Source organism: Electrona antarctica (genome assembly GCF_951216825.1).
Source record: "Electrona antarctica genome assembly, chromosome: 5".
Taxonomy (NCBI): domain Eukaryota; kingdom Metazoa; phylum Chordata; class Actinopteri; order Myctophiformes; family Myctophidae; genus Electrona; species Electrona antarctica.
In genome coordinates this window covers 27,718,169-27,731,953 of record NC_136810.1, presented here as the reverse complement: position 1 = coordinate 27,731,953, position 13,785 = coordinate 27,718,169, and the positions used below count along the sequence as shown (strand labels likewise).

Below are 13,785 nucleotides of genomic sequence, written 5' to 3'. Positions count from 1 at the left end.
CACACACACACACACACACACACACACACACACACACACACACACACACACACACACACACACACACACACAGGTCTGAACTCCCAGGAGACGTAATGAGATACTGGTCATAGAAGGAGATTCCGTTTTCCATCAGCGGATCGACTGTAGTCAAGGAAATGGCCCGGTACTGATACATGCCATGCAGGCACTCGCTTTCTCAGGGATAGAAAGAGAAAGACACAAAAGACTGAAAGCACAATTGTGGCCGTTCTTTCTCACCATCAAATCAAACCGTGTGTGCCCTGGACTAAAGTGATATTACCAGAATCCTAGCATCTAGTACAGGGGTTCTCAACTCTCTCTCTCTCTTTTTGGCTGGGGACCCCCGGAAATGCTTTGGCCGTGTTTCGCGACCCCCGCCCCCCTCCCCACCTCCAATTCAAATTGGCCGCTATAATAACCTTAATAATAGCGAATATACATCATAAATAAAGACTGAAACCAGATATAATCATTAAGGAAAGTGTATGCATGCACTGTAAACTTTAAATTTCCGTTTTTTGCTCATTTTGAAAGTGGTTAAACTGGTAAAATATTTATCTTATGAATTGAAATTATTATTTTTTGATTAAAAGGAAGAAAAAACATTTCTCTCCGTTCCAATTCCCTCACCCCTGGTGGCCACTTTGAAAACCACTGCCATACGGCAAGCTTTGGCCCCATAGGGAAAAGTCATGTTTATTCCAAGGCCGGGCTGGCATGTCAAAAGTAGTGACTGTTTATTTCTACCACATGAACTATATCTGCTCTGTGTTTGTGCAGCTGATGGTGATTTATTTATCCTGTGCAAAGGAAACACATGTAAAGTGGTTTACACAAGACATAGACTAATATAATAGTGGCCCAACTCCCTTTTAGTTTTATCACCTTCAAAATATCAAAGATATGTACCCCTGCGGTATATTGCAATATAATTAATGATTGGACACAGCACGGCCGGGTGTATTGGCAGCTCACGGAGGCTAGGGGCAATCACGGTTCAGCAGCACACGTTTCGAACACCTGGGGGAAGGAATGGAATCAATGATTGATGATGATCCTAAGTCAGTCCTGTTTCTATCACTGTCAGGGTTCTCAATCTAAGAGCGATTTTGTAAAATGCCACGAAGGTGGACTAGATAGTAGATAGTGATGCATTATTAACCTGCAGTGTGGATATCCTCTGTACACATGAAAGCTAGTAGTGGTGAAGGTAGTTTCTTCAAAGCCAACAGGGCACTGAGGGCAGCTAAATAATAAAACGCTATCAGCTAAGCTATCGTCAAGATAGCACAGAAAATGGTGTTCTGGTTCGATCTCTTCTTAACACTGACCTGCAAACTGATGCATGGTGTGCAGGGCTGGATTAGCACCTCTGAGGGCCCCTGGGCACTGAAGCTCGAAGGCCCCCCCCCCCCCCCCCCCTGCACATGCATGTGCAAACCAGAATTTTGGCTGTTTTGAGGCATTTTGGGCCAGTTTTATGCCGTTAAATTGGCCTATTCCTGGCCGCCTACCTTGCCCCAGAGTGACAGCCAAGCAAGCAGTAACAAACACATTGTTTTTATTTGAACCACATATTAAGCAGATGAGTGAGAGAATCCGCCAGTGTATTTCAGTGTTTTTACCTTGTCGAGCCACCTGACGCACTGTGTGCAGAATGTAAAAAATCCATGCTGGATGGCGGACACACGTCTTTTATTTCACCAGAAGAAACACCTGACCTCACACGGCCCAGTGGGCCCACCCACCTTGAACAACAGCCAATCTAGACTAGCGCATCGTTGCTGCTTTACACACAATAGGCCTATCTCACAGCCCTTCCATGCCCCCTTTCCAGACCTAGTGGTGTTGACCTGACGTCACTCCATCTACATTACATGTTAAAAGACCTACATTCAGAAGCCATAAACAACGCTTTTACTGAAGGTAAACTTTATTCTATTTGGTTTAGCGGTCTTAACATCTTGTTTTCTTCATAATAATATTGGTCTTTTACATTTCAACATTTGGAAACGGCCTTAAATGGTGCAGAGAAAGCAGGTAGGGATGTACCTCTGGTCCATAGCCTTACTCATGGACCCCCCGGGGACCCCCACACAGAATTGCACCACTTAGTTCACACAGGTGTGATTTTTTCTTTCAGAATAGCAACAAAGACTCAGGAACGGAACGCACCAGTCCACCACTACAACCTACACGTCATGCCACACCTGCAATAGAACATGTGGTTCCACCATATCTAAGAACTCACCGTTAAGGACATAATAAGTGGACGTATCCATCTACTTCCAGCACGTTTCAATAATCTGCAAGTTGATTTTCATACCGTAGTGCAAGCTTGGGTGATTCTTTGTACGTATTTTCATATCGTGATTCGTGGTGGTCACTAAACACTTGACACACTATCCGATCGCCCAGGGGTTATGTGAATAGGGGTGGGGTGGTTGTCATATACGGTAAAGATTTACCATGCATGAGAGTGAATTGTGGTAATGGGGATTGCATGCATAATTTGCATAATTCATTATTCATTATCTTTCAGCTTCTCTTCAAAAAGACATTCCTGCTGGATTATGTTCTAAATAATTTAAAATAGATGGTTAGTTTATTCAATTATCACAATTGACAATTATTCCTATGTGTACATGCATCATTTCCCTGACCTGTGCATGCACTACATTTGCATACTTCCTGATAATGGGTGCCCTCGCCATCACATTACATCACGCATTGAGTGAAGCGTTTTCGGCATGTGATTAGTGATTACAATGAATTGCTATTTCTAGAACAATGCCAGCGAGAAAAGGTGTAAAATATGGTGTTTTAAGATGGAGTGCCGCGATCTTCAACAGTACTTCATTAGACCCCCTTGATTGTTGTTTGTATTTAGGGTTTTTTCCTTGAGGCTGAAACCTTGACAGTCAAACATGCCAATTAAAAAAACAGTAATATAGTGAGATTAGTGACATCACATTCACAATATCATCCCCTCCCCTAACCCCACTGGTGCACAGGTGCAGTACTAATTTATTGGTCCGACAACCACAACATACCTCAAACCCTAACCTAACCATAACCGCATGCACAGAGCAGCGCATGTTCGACAACCTTAACGCATGTTCGCCAACCTTAATCCGGTCGCCAACCTTAACGCATGTTCGCCAACCTTAATCCGGTCGCCAACCTTAACGCATGTTCGCCAACCTTAATCCGGTCGCCAACCTTAACGCATGTTCGCCAACCTTAATCCGGTCGCCAACCTTAACGCATGTTCGCCAACCTTAATCCGGTCGCCAACCTTAACGCATGTTCGCCAACCTTGGAACCGTGGAAAAAAATCACGGGATTCTTCTTTTATATAATTTTAAGGATTAACATTTTATCTCAGAGATTGCAACTATACCGATATGCTTAGTGTGTGCTATAAGTGTGCGTTCATTGTACATGCACAGTGATTCTGCTTATATGTCTGTGTCAGAGCATTCTGACATGTCCTGACTCCTGACATGCCGTTTTGAATTTCACACAGTACCGGCTTTTCAAGCAGAATACCACACAAGACATTCAACAGCAATGACTCGTTCAAAAGTTCTACTATCGGGGGGGGTCCGCCCCACGCTATACGTTCTTCTGGCACACTAAAACAAATCTCTTTGAATTAAGCTTTAAACAATAAACATGCAAGGGATGGCAAATTTAAAATTTGTCTATTTTATTTGTATTTATTTTTTATTGTAGGTATGTAGGTTTCACTCGTAGGAAGCCAGTGCTGAGGAGTTGATTATATGTGTCATAGATACTGATGCTTCGTCTGGTTAATCCACCTGTTGGTACTTGCTTCCTTTGACACGTTTTCCTCTGGCATTAAAGAAGCAGACAGTGTTCGTCTGGGTCTCATCTGTCACTGACAGCTTATTTTATGGGTGTTTCGACCCCCCCCCATCTCTTTCTTTCAAACTCCATCATGTGGATTCCTAGTCACAGCCTCACAGGTGTGTTCCCCAGTGACAGTGATTGTGATTATGGACTTATAGTGCTATGGTATTTCTCGTTTGAGTTGTGTATAAAGGGCCAATGAACCTGGGGTAGCACCCTCACTCCACCCAAGGCTGCCCCAAGGAATTACTGGGAGAGACACGTTTAGCAGTGTCTGTCTTGTCCCTGACACACCCGAAGGCCATTGGTTGGAATAACCACTACCTTGAATTGTTTTCCTCCCATATGGTGTTTCTTTGTGAAACTGGCAATAAAAGCCTAGCTGTTCTGTTTAATGTGCAGCAGTGTCTCTCTTGCCTCTAGTACTAGAACAATCTAGTTCCCTCACGCTTGTCTACGGTACCATCAGTAATGTCTCACAATTATTTGAAAATACTCATAAATGCTGGGGCACCCAGTGTCCTATAAAATAAAATGAAATCATGAAATCAAAACTACTTGCAGATACTTGAAATTTGCTTGAGATAGGTAATCCAATGCAGTAAATGTCATTAGGAGTTGTATTTTGTTACTTTTGTCATTCACTTAAATGGTCTAAGTTTCGGTAGGATATACGGCAGGGGTATTCAACTAGATTAGGCCGGGGTCCACAACTGTAGAATGATTGTGTGTGGCGGGCCGCACAACGTGCGCACACACGGAACATTTGTGGGTTCTCAAAATGCATTTTGTGCTCATTTACACATTTCTGCACAGTATTGAGCAGGATATGTCAGGTATATGCTACTTTAGAAATAGATGTAGACCTATTTGACAGTGCATAAACATATTTTGCCTTGACATTAATGACCGTCAACAAGCACCAGCTGAACGCGCACGCGCACACACACACACACACACACACACACACACACACACACACACACACACACACACACACACACACACACACACACACACACACACACACACACACACACACACACACACACACACGCAGTGCTCTAGTCTAAATTTCTCTCCAAAAGCTCTTGAATATGATTAAGGATTACTGTCATTCTGGTAATCTCCCACTTCATATCGCACACACCATACCTGTAACTTTCATTCTTTTCAGGGGCCACAAGGGGGCCGCCAGTTGAATGGATGGTGTAGTCCTTTAACCCATTAAGACCTGTAACGCACCTGTGTCACCATAGCTTTTAAACTTTTGCTATTCTGAAAAATCATGAAAATATGTGCAATTCTTTGAATATATATATTCTTTCACAGTGAAAACTTTTAACTCAAATCTTTGCTTCTGGGTGTCCCTGGAACGAAAGACTTTGAGATGGAGATCCGCGGCCAAATACAAATCATTCTGGGCTGGTGGTTCTTGACATGAAATAGTTTGAGAACCACAGATATAGAAACATGGGTTTTTCAGAAAACTGTTAGGATTTAGAAGACATTTTGTAGACTCAGGTCCTCAGATCTTATGGGTTAAGCTACAGTACGTCCGAGATTGATTTCCATATTGTGACAACTTAACTCGAGTCAACAACGCTGAATTCTTGAACACTGTATGGGAGCTGCTCATTCCTTCCCATTCTCTGTCTATTTACTCAGCAGTACAACGCCTGCACTTGCCGCTCATTCACATAGACGCCACTGATGGAGTGCCACTGAGCCGTGTGCCAGCTGCACGTGTCATCACACACAGCAGTTGACAACAAAGTGAAACTTTGTAATGGTTTACAGAAGCCTCAGAGGCACACTGAGAAAGGGAAGGAAAGAGAAAAATGAAAGACACCCAATCCATTGTGTCAGCAGCTGGCTGGGTTGAAGAATTAGCTGTTTTCTATCACCTCCCGACTCTTAATCAATTGAAGTAAACTTGGCTGCGGCTCTCTCCCTCTCCTTGTACTAGACTGTCACATTAGCATTCCCCTACTCCCTTCCCAAGGTCTGCATTAATACCAGACCTGTTGCGGGGACAGGTCTGTGTGTGTGTGTGTGTGCATGTGCGTGTGCGTGCGTGTGTGTGTGCACGCGCTCGTGCGTGTGATAAAATTCCTACACATTGCAAGCAAAGGCTAGGGTATTTATCCACAATGCCCAGACATTGCACAGAGTGGTCTCCTCTGGTACATCATTTGTGACCGAATGTCGCAGTTAACTATCTGATCGAGCATTTCCCGTCAGTGTGTTGGGCACTATCAGTGTGTCGGGCACCATATATGGTGCCCAGGTCTCGTGACATCATGTGACATCATCAGGGATGGAGATGTGGAGACCCTGATGCCATAGTAAATGCGACATGCTGTCGCAGTTAAGCCCATACATATATGGAGATCCCTGATGTCATCAATATTGGCCAGCAACTCTACATCTGACCTCAAACCTCAAACCCTTAGATCTTGGATATATGTCAGAATAGAATTCTCAACAGGCACGAAAATTGAGGCCTGTACACTCAAGAGAATGTCCCCGCTACCACCCTTAGATCTCCATATACTGTAAGGAGAGTATGACAGTTCTTCCAGCTGAATGTTACCAGTGCAGCCCCCAAACATTCCTGTCTGTCTGTCTGTCTGTCTGTTCTGACAATGCTTCCACCAAACACGTGTGAATGAGTGCAACAGGCAAGCAAACGCCGGCTGTTGGATAAGAAACTAAACTCCTGTGAGTGGAATAGGACCTGCCTTTCACCTCCTGTAAGAGCAATCATACATTATATAGTAGAGGTACTGTTACAGTCATAATTGGCTGTTTTAAAACCACAAACGGCAACTTATTTCAATGAATAAAGTGTTATTTTAATCTGTTATAGCACCTCATGGTGGCGCTATAACAGGCCTTTCTGGAAACTTTTGGTTCATTGTTGCCATCCAGGGAATGTGTGTGCAAAGTTTGGCATCGACCAGGTTAACACACATCCTGGACAACCACCAGTAGAGTCCATAAACAACTTAAAAAACGACTTACTTTGTCGATTGGAGTCCCCCATGCAGGAGTCTATACTAGGACCCCTTTTTCCCTCAACACCAAAGATCTTCTGCAAAAATATCAGATCTACAGGTAGATCTGCTGTTTTTGCTGTTTGCTACACGCATGCTGGGGTTAAAGCACAACGGGCAGGTTTAGGTTCTTGAAACTCTGCCACCCCAAGCTATATCTCTAATATCTGCCCGGACTTGAAAGTCATACTGTACCACCTCTGAGCCAAGACAAGTCACTGTCAAGGTATGATCAGAACTTGTCTCCAGGGAGCTGTACCTCTCGGAGGACTAGAGATCATGTTCGACTACACATTTTCTCTCTGACACACACATGTCCGCAGGGAAATCAAATGCAGCGCTGTGTTCTTTAGGTTAACGGGAGCTGTAAGTACGACTCCACAGTAATGCTACAGGGTGGTTTCCTGTTCTGACAGGATGCCACAGGCGAGGAAGGGAAACCCTACACCTGAGAAGAACACACTGACTCAGTGATGGAGAGGTGCGTGCAATGCATGTGCCTATGTGTGCGTGCGTGCGTGTGCTGCTGTGCATGTGTGTGCGTGTGTGTGTGTGTGTGTGTGTGTGTGTGTGTGTGTGTGTGTGTGTGTGTGTGTTCATTCATGCGTGCGTGTGTGTAGGTGGCTGCCATATGCTACATGTGCCAATGTAGAACCAACAACAGCAGGTGTGACATTATAGTGTTGGACAATATCTGTCATTGCAGCTTGCCATATATAGCCATACCAGCCGATAAAACAGCCAAGAACAAGGATAGCTCTGTTTTTACTTTGCTTTTGCTATCATCTGCTTCCGTCTATGTCAGTCTTATGCTTATCTAATATCTATTTAGCTACATCTGATACGCCAGTATAATATTCCACAATTCAGTTTTTTGTTACAATTCATTTCTTGACCATGTATTTCTCTGTCCCCAGCCTTCAAAGGCCTAAATGTGACAAATCAATTGCCATGTGGAATTAAGCCTGAGGGAACTATAGATTGTTCCCTGACCCATTTGAGGCCATTGGGCACCTGGCATGATGTATTGATACAAGTTCAGCACCTTTGGACAGCCGAAAATGAAGAGCTGTCTGTCTGTCTATCTGTCAGGCCAGAACTGCAGGATGATTTGTGAATCTTCTGTTACAAAGAACATCTGTCAACTCCAACTAGCTTTGCATGTGAATGTACCCGTAATCAACTCCAACTAGGTGCATGTGAATGTACCTGTAATCAGCATACTGTGACCTGATGGCAGTCAGACTCAGAGCATTATGCTTTGTCCACTTCTAGAATGACACTCTGGTGCTTCATGATCTGCACCCAAAAAGCAACAACAAACTGCGGTTGAAGCATGTTTCTTCTCACTCCACTGACATTTTGAAGCAACATGTTCCCTGTCCATGAGTTCATATTTGCTGCAGCTGTGTGCGGTTTCACAACAACAATGCAAACCTATTTCAAACTCACTTGATTCAAGTCAGTGACATTTACAGTCAATGGAGACACCCAGCGTCTCTTGAAATCACTGGATGAACTATAATCCTTTTCTTTAGCATTCTGCTTTGGTAAAGTTAACTCCTAACTTGCTTGGAAGTTATTATACTCGCATTGTGTCTCGCACAGAAAATATCTAGAAGCTCACAAACACAATGTGTTGTTGTGAGCCTGTTAGATCACGGCTATTTTCTCTGTGAGACTGCCAAGGGTTTTGAAATTAAAATTAATCTAACTTTCTCAATGTGCAAATTTAGCCATTCACTTGCAAAGGGTACTATAGATTAGCTACACTGATGAATAGATGCATGCATTCATAATTCTCATTCTAATGAATGTATTGCAAGCTTTAGGTTATGTTTTGTCTGGGCAAAAGGAGTTGCATCCTTTTAGTGCACAGTATGCATACCACACACTAGCATTAGTGCGGACCATGGATGAACCTACAGTAAGGAGATGACAATGAACTGACTGACTGATTGTGTCAGGTCAAATCATGCTTAGCATTTGATGTGGTCTGTTGTCATGCTGTATATCTTGTGTTGTCCTTTTGTGCAGCATGTGAGGCTCTTGTGCCATGTGCCAGCTTGCACTGTGTCCCAGTTATCAGTCTAGTTATTTATTGTGCTAACCAAGCAAATAATCTATATGCCTACAGACAGTGATTCATCCTGCATTTATTGATTTATTGATTGATTGAAGTATTTCTTAACAGTTTGCATAATTACAGTAGATTTCAAGTACAACTTAATACAAAAACTGTCAACTGTGAGTGGATGACAATCATGACACCATAAAGTATTACACTTGTTTACAAGAGGGTCCACCATTTTCAATTCATCATAACATTAGAGACGTACAAATATACACTTCTATATAGCCAAAAACAGGAAATCATCGTAAAAAGGGAAAAAATATATATACAGTGAGGGGAAAAAGGGGTGGGTGGGGGATTCCGAATTTACGGGGGCCAGTTTCGTATTGCAGCACAGATTTGGCGCAAGGTGTTTATCTACAGTATTTGGCCTTTTACATCCAAGCTCCTGTGCTTGAGCCTGTAACCTGGCCTCTTCAAGAACTGCATCAATAGGGTTTGAAGGTCACTCTCTCCCTCTATCTTCCCCCTCTCTATCTCTGTCTCTGAACTATTTCTCTCTCTTTGTTACTTTCTCTATCTTTCTCTATGACTCCTCTGTTTCATCCACCTCATCCTAGGCATAACGCATGATAGCACCAAGGTTCCCCCGAGGCCGTTTATTACATAAACCTGTTGGAGTTGACAGTTGAGTACAAAGCCTCAAAAGTAATTTCATGTCATATCCATCAAATGAGGGTTAAATCGCTATTTTAGGCATGTCATTCTAGGTGACATTTTTCAAAACATTTCTAGAAATGTTTAAACAAAACTCAGAAATAGCTGATCTACAAGCATCATGATTGCAACACGTTCTGAGCATGATATTTTCAAAACAGCTTAAGTATAAATCAATAAGTCAGTTGCTTATAAAATATGTTAGTGTGAGTTGAATTAACATTTGGGATTTAGGGAATGGTAGAGCCATCATGGTAGCTGGCTGAAGTAGAGAAGACATTTATGTACCCCAGGAATTAAACCACAGGCTCTTGGGTGAGAGGTGTCATTTCTGCAGGGCAGCATTTAGAAAATGAACTGAGAAGGCCTTTACTAAAATCATACCGCCAGGCACCTACAATGCTTAGTGGTTGAACATTTTCATGTCAAGGACCCCCAAAATTAATATATATTCAGCCACGGAACCCTGTTTGAAAATACTGTGTGTCAGGGACCTCCATAAGATTTATGTTGTTAACATAAATCAAGGTAGCTCAGTCGGGAGAGCTCTCGCCTTTGGACCACAAGTTCATGGGTTCGATCCCGGGCACCGCCAACTCAGCGAATGAGTAGCACGGCTTGGTGCAGCAAGTCGTGCGGGAAGTGCTGAGAGCTGATGGTAGGTGTGGCCCTCCGCCTCAGCAATCCATCTCCCAGGGGTCTAGTGCATTGTAACGGGGATAGACTCCTGCGTGTTACCGGCTGATACCGACAATAAGCCACTGCCGACCTACTTCTACAAGCTCACAAGTCACAATGTGACCACACACACACACACACACACACACACACACACACACACAGCCAGGGGTCCGACTCCCTGGGGGTCTCGTCTGGACCTCACTTTGAGAACCACACTGGCTTAGGGATAGACAGATCCTGTTCCATTGCTCCTGCTTCATATTTACAAACTAATAGGGAGGAGGAATTCCATGGGTGTATTCTTAAAAACCACTTAGCACCACACAGAGATAAGGATCTATACAACAAGTAAATTCGTCCCTGGTGCTTAGCTACCTGGTGCTGAACTATTTGGATATCTGCTTCTTTGCTCCAGTCATAGTTGAACAATTATTAATATCATGTTTCCAAAACCACACACCTTATGTTAGCGGCCTCTGAAATTCAGTGAACTTCAGGCATCACTTACTTACTCACAGAGTCAACAAAAAGGAAACCGGGCCAGTGTATGCCAGAGGACTGATTACAGCTGGAATTCATTACTTACATTTTTAGATGTTTGTGAAAATAGGGTTGGGTCAATGTGTATGGGAATGCAATTTGGAATGTGTGCAATACCGCCTCTTCCCATGTTTGTCTTGATATAAATAGCCAGCCTGCGTGTTGTCATTAGAGGGTGGACTTATGGATATCAGTATAATACACACAATAACCATTATTAAGCTCATGTGCATTTTGACACTAAAATAGCATATATAATGTAAAGAGTAACAGGTGGGGGGCACATTCTCTTTCTCGGGCTTGCAGAAATGAACAACTCACCACTTGCATTCTTCCCACAAATTAGGTGCTGGTGCTGTTGCAGAGCGCCCCAGAACTCTGAGTCATTGTTGATGGCCTGCTCCAAAGACTCGACCGTGAACTTGGGAATCCCGTTATCTTGCTCCACGAAAGCACTACGTAGCGCCCGCGCACACATCTCTCGGAACAGGCTTTCCATGCAGGCGGCCAGGTAAATGGCCGCGTGTTCGTGGATCCTGACCGCGATCCTGCTGTCAACCATCCACCTGAAGACCCTCCCCACGTTGAAGGCGAGCCCGCACCGCTCCGACTTGCCGCGGCTGAACTTGTCCTCCGTGCTCATGTTGTACAGGGACAAGGCACTGAGTCCCGCGGTGATGCAGTTCACCGAGATGGTCCATGACAGGACGATCCTTATGGCACTTTGGATCTCGTACTTGGTGCATTTGGCGTAGCGCAAACTAAGCCGCTGCGCCTCTTTGGTGACCCTCACCAGCGCGCGGCTAGCCAGCACTGAGAGCCTGAGCAGAATGTCCTGTGACAGCGACAGGGTCCCCAGCCGCAGCTCCTCGTCCCTGGTCAGCGCACTCTCCACTTCCCCGAGGCTCCATGGCACATCCTCTAGCTCGGGTAGTTTAGCGCAGTGCCCGGAGCACTCCAGGATCTCGGCGTCTTCGACCAGAACGGTGTTAACAGTGTCCAGACTGTTCTGTCGACTGTGCATCGAGTCGGTTAGATGCCAATAGTAATTCCCCCCATGCGCATTCGACGCGTGTGCCTCAGAGCAGCACAGCGACGCACTGGAAGACCTGAAGGAGTCGGCGGCTCCACCATAACCCGAGTCTAGCGTCAAATCCTCCAGGGTCCTCGCCGCTGACTTGCTACTCCTTGCCATAACTGCACCTCATGCTGTAAATAAAGAGGGCTTTGGAATTGGAATAGTGGCGTGAAATGTCTCGCGACGATTACATTTGAATGCGCGCAAGCTTCTGTGCGAGTTGTGTAACATTGATGCTTTTATTTTGTTATTTAAATTAGGCAAACCTTTGCGGAGAGAAAAGTCGAGCAAGCCGCTGATGTCTAAAGTTGGAACAGCATCTTTAGTGCATCAACAGGGCTCCCTGTGGGTTTTACGCAGTGGTGGCCCTGAATGTAGGAGGCGGGGCCGTGGAGAGTTGAGTACCTACAGCTGTGTATAGTCAGCAGTACGACGGTGTCGCCCTGTTATTTAGAGATCCGTTCTCTTTATTAGCCAGTTTACTTCAACATAATATTTATAGAACTGAACTGAAAAAAATAGAGCTATTGAATGATGATCCTGTGTATAGCCTAATTTATGCATGGTGTATGTTTATGGCAAATGGTTGCCTACGGAAACATATACACATTGTTTGTTCACCAAACCAAAGTCTATAAAGTAGCTAGTCTACCGGGTATGCCCAAAATCCAGCCACATAGGCTAGTGCTACCCAGAGTAATATAGTAAGAGAGTGGCGAGTCTGGCGACACTAGCGTTGACTCCCATGGTAACAAATTACAATGGAATGCAGAAGTGCTCATTTTATCTCAATGGGATAGTTCCAGCTATATAGGAGCAATGTTTGGAACTATAGCCACACGCTTATACGCTATAGCACACGCCTTGCGGCGAGATCAAAGCGTGTCGCTACTCTCCTACTCTACACTCTGGTGCTACCATATCTTACTACACAAATGAGAGAAGTAGCTAATTATGATAATGGCAGGCTTCCCGGGCTTGTGTATTAACAGTGGGATCCTCTCTCTCTAGGAACAGAAGCCCCAAAAGCCTGAGCCTGATCAGAGGGTCAGGCTTTTTATATATTTTCTGAGGGCCCGGCCGTGTCTGATGGTAACACGAGTTTTACACGACTCAATGCTGCCATTAATAATAGATTGAATGCATAATGTATCCCTCAGTCTCTGTAGCTTTGGATTAGAGCTCATTGAAAACATTTGGAATGAGTTCCAAGGTCATTTAAGAGACCATTCGATCACACACACAGCCACTAGCATGCCATGGTGATCTGTTTAAAAGAAAATACAGGCTGCCGTGACGGTAATACAACGACAACAATAGTGTGCGTGTGTGTGTGTGTGTGTGTGTGTGTGCGCGCGCGCGCGCGCGCGTGTGTGTGTGTGTGTGTGTGTGTGTTGGGGGACAGTGGCCAAACTGGCCATAGATGGTGAGGCAAGTACAACACTGTTTATCACTCCAATCCAGAGGATATCAGCACCTTTTTATTGTATTGGATTGATGAGGGATTAAAAACATGTTCAATGGGTGAGTGATTGCTGCCATCACGTTTCCAGTAGTTTATAGCCTCGGTACCCAGGCTTTCATTTTCGTCGGAACCTGACCCGTGAGGCTGAATGAACCATAGTCTATCTATAGAATGAACCATAGTCTGAGGTCCAACAGCGCACCCTTGTGTCCAATAGTTAAACTTCTTCTTTTCTTTGAAAATTCAACATACACAACATTCAATTCAAGTG

At 44.3% G+C, this 13,785-nt stretch overlaps 1 protein-coding gene across 2 annotated transcripts in view; it reads right to left on the bottom strand.

Moving 5' to 3' along the window:
* btbd11b (BTB (POZ) domain containing 11b) overlaps positions 1-12,339 on the bottom strand; it is a 128,881-nt gene extending 116,542 nt beyond the window's left edge. For both annotated transcript variants that reach the window (XM_079501754.1, XM_079501755.1), the window contains exon 1: positions 11,293-12,339. In XM_079501754.1, coding sequence (XP_079357880.1) covers positions 11,293-12,166 — 874 coding nt within the window. In that variant the 5' untranslated portion in view covers positions 12,167-12,339. The remainder of the gene's footprint in view (positions 1-11,292) is intronic.
* Between the last annotated feature and the right edge of the window lie 1,446 nt (positions 12,340-13,785).